The 3,154-nt window shown below is 44.2% G+C and overlaps 1 protein-coding gene across 1 annotated transcript; it reads left to right on the top strand.

Moving 5' to 3' along the window:
- Window positions 1-689: 689 nt before the first annotated feature.
- LOC106807081 (ganglioside-induced differentiation-associated protein 1-like 1) lies at window positions 690-1,332 on the top strand. Its single transcript, XM_014809323.1, has 2 exons — window positions 690-774; window positions 1,081-1,332. Exons 1-2 carry the CDS (start codon window positions 735-737, stop codon window positions 1,269-1,271), a joined length of 231 nt encoding a protein of 76 aa, XP_014664809.1. The 5' UTR covers window positions 690-734; the 3' UTR covers window positions 1,272-1,332.
- The last annotated feature ends 1,822 nt before the right edge of the window (window positions 1,333-3,154 follow it).

Here is a 3,154-nt window from a genome sequence, read left to right as displayed (position 1 = left end):
TGGATGGATGATGGATGTGATGGATGGATGGATGGATGGATGAGGATGGATGGATTAGTGATGGATGGATGGCATGGATGGATGGATGGATGGATGGATGGAATGGCGATGGAATGAGGATGGTTCCAGGATGTATGGACTGGATGGATGATGGCTATGGAGTGGATGTGATGAGATGCGGATGATGGATGGAGGATTGATGGATGGATGGATGAGATATGGATGGAATGGAGATGGATGATGGATGGATGGATGGATCGGATGGATGGATGGCATCGGATGATGGTGATGGATGGATGGATGGATGGATGATGGATGCGATGATGATGATTGAGATGTGAATGGATGATGATGAGCTGATAGATGACGTGATGGAGGATAGAGGGAGGGAGGAGGAGCGGAGGGAGGAGGAGGGGAGGGAGGAGGGAAGGAGGAGGGAGGGAGGAGGGAGGGAGGGGGTGGGAGGGGGGATGGATTTGATGGGGACGGCGCGTGCAGGCGCATGGATAGATTGGGTTGTAGATGACCTACGCACTGGATAACTGAATGAATGGATAAGTGAAGCCATATAGAAAGTAAAATAAAAGTTAGGTAAAAATATTTTGAAGTTCTCGCTGCTGCTAACCACTATCCTAAATCTGGTGTGTTTATTATATTGTCAGAGCGCCGTTCGTGCCAAGGACGTGTTCGATGAGGATCACATTGTGAAGACATTAGATAATCTTGAACCGCTAATGGACGAAGTGGAGAAGCAACTGGCATCGCATACGGGAGGTAGGAGTCATACAACTAAATAAATATTTATTTATTTATTTATTTATATACTCACTTATTATTATAGCTGAGAACTTATATACTTATAACTGTAGAAATGCGACCATGAGTGATTTTTGCAAATTATTAGATATAATAGATGATAGGAAATAATGATTTTGAAACTCACTGTTGTTTTATGACAAATGTGAATGCGTGATTATATAAATTTGTAGATATATGCTATTCATTATGCACTCACTATCATGATATACTCTAAAATTCTATGATATGGTATCCTTTTAACACGCAGTGCTTGTGTTCTAGAGCGCGCCACCTGGTGGTTGTGCAGCGAGCATGTGACAGTGGCTGACATCGTTCTTTGCATTTGGCCGGAGAGACTCACCTTTGTCGGACTGATGGAGCGGTACTGGGGTTCTGGGAAGAGACCAGCTATCGCAGCCTACCGCGCCCGCTCTCAAGCATACCCGGCTTTCATGGCGGTTCCGCGACGTTAGTGCCAATGTGCAGCACCTGTGGTGCACGAGAACTCGGAAAGTCGGAACTATAATTTCTACTGAATTTAATGCCGTCAGGTTAAGTGTGCGCATAATAAGCTCTATATAATGGTTACTCCAAACACATACGCACGCACGCATACGCACGCACGCACGCAAACACAAACACAAACACAGACACACACACGCACGCACGCACGCACGCACGCACGCACGCACGCACGCACGCACGCACGCACGCACGCCTGCCCGCACAGACATCGCGCATGGCGTATATATATATAGCCACACTAAAGTCGCGTTCACACGGTCATGGTTTGGCTCGAGCCAAATGGGCTAGATTTGGCTCGGGCCGGTTTGAGTCGGAGCGTTCACACGTACGCAATTAGTGAATACTGTCTGTCAAATTCAAATTCAAATTCAAATAAATTTTATTGCACAAATATCTCACAGATACTTTGGCAGTATGTCGCGAGATGGCGTTATGTACGATTCAGAGTGTTTACTTACGTTCCTAGTTCAATTATCAATCTTGAAAACGTGCATCCTGATCAAATTTTTCGAATTTTTATACTGTTTTGGACTATATTTCGTCGAAGTACACGTTCGACACTCGCGGCATCTACTGCTCAACCGATTCTACCGCTCTACCGCTCGCCGAAAGCTGGTGCTAAAATTTGGCTCGGGCCTGTCGCACGCTATCGTATGTTTTGATACAGTATGATAGAAGTTATGAGTAGTATAACTATACTAACTATATAGTATCACTAGTATAGAGTTGTAGACTGCCGGAGCAGACGTTGTGTGTATGTTGGAGCGATGTTGTGAGAATACATCTATAGAAAATACATATATCCTATATATAGGATTCATGAAGAGCTAAATAGACACAATGTAGAAATTAGTAGATAGCTGGATAGAAACCCTGATACAAAGTTTAACAGTTACACAATTTAATTTACAATAATAGTTAACGCGTTGAACGTCAACCTCAGCGAATTAATGTAGGAACGAATAGCTTAATCACATAAATTTCATATAACAGCTAAAACGTATTTTCATAATCATTTCGTCTACATGGTAACCCATCTGTAGGCGTAGTGTACTGTACATGCACGATATGTGTTGACAATCGCGAACGAGTTGTAGCGTCGAAAACGAGTTTGTATTTGAGAAGCGTTGCGTCACGATGACTATGCGTGTATTGGCGCACGTGCGCGTGTGTGCGTATGTGTCCACACGTGCGGGCGTGTATTATGCAATTGAATAGATATTGTGGAACAACTTCGAAAATGTCAAGTACGTAATTGTATCTACATAAGAACTGTTTACCTATAGCTAGGTTACTAAGATTTCGTTCGGACACTTTTAGGTCATCTTCGCGCTAGAAGAAAAGAAGTTACCATTTGAGAAGGTTGTCGTGGACTTGTTTAAATATGCCCAGTACGAGCCATAGTTCGTAAAGCTCAACCCGAATTGTCAAGTACCCGTGTTGCAGCACGGAGACGTAACCATCACTGACTCTGCCCGCATCATTGAATACTTGGAAAAACATTTCTCAGGAGGTGGGTGGAATTTCTTTACCGTTGAATACATGCGAGTGTTTTTAGCTCATCTGACATAGTCAGATGCAGCTTGTAGAATCGCATGATCGTCCGGGCGAGCGTCCGTCCGTCCGTCAACAGTTGGGCACAAATCTTAACCGCTCGACGTACGGTCACGATATTCGGGACGTGGGGGGGTAATCTGAAAACGAGTTGGGATGTCGAAGCTGGGGGTCAAAGGTCAAAGGTCAAGAGGTGTAAAAGAAGGGGGAACATTCACTCCTTAACTTAAGGTATAGGGATGAAATTGCTGCACAAATCTAAACGGCTCGACCTAGG

This window comes from Priapulus caudatus, unplaced genomic scaffold (assembly GCF_000485595.1).
Source record: "Priapulus caudatus unplaced genomic scaffold, Priapulus_caudatus-5.0.1 Scaffold194, whole genome shotgun sequence".
NCBI lineage: Eukaryota > Metazoa > Priapulida > Priapulimorpha > Priapulimorphida > Priapulidae > Priapulus > Priapulus caudatus.
This window is presented reverse-complemented; position numbering and strand designations above follow the sequence as displayed.

Excerpts from the sequence above, each read along its gene's own strand:
- LOC106807081 (XM_014809323.1), top strand. The coding sequence starts at position 735 with ATGGACGAAGTGGAGAAGCAACTGGCATCGCATACGGGAG. Across the intron at positions 775-1,080 it reads ACTGGCATCGCATACGGGAG|AGCGCGCCACCTGGTGGTTG; the intron begins GTAGGAGTCATA and ends CTTGTGTTCTAG.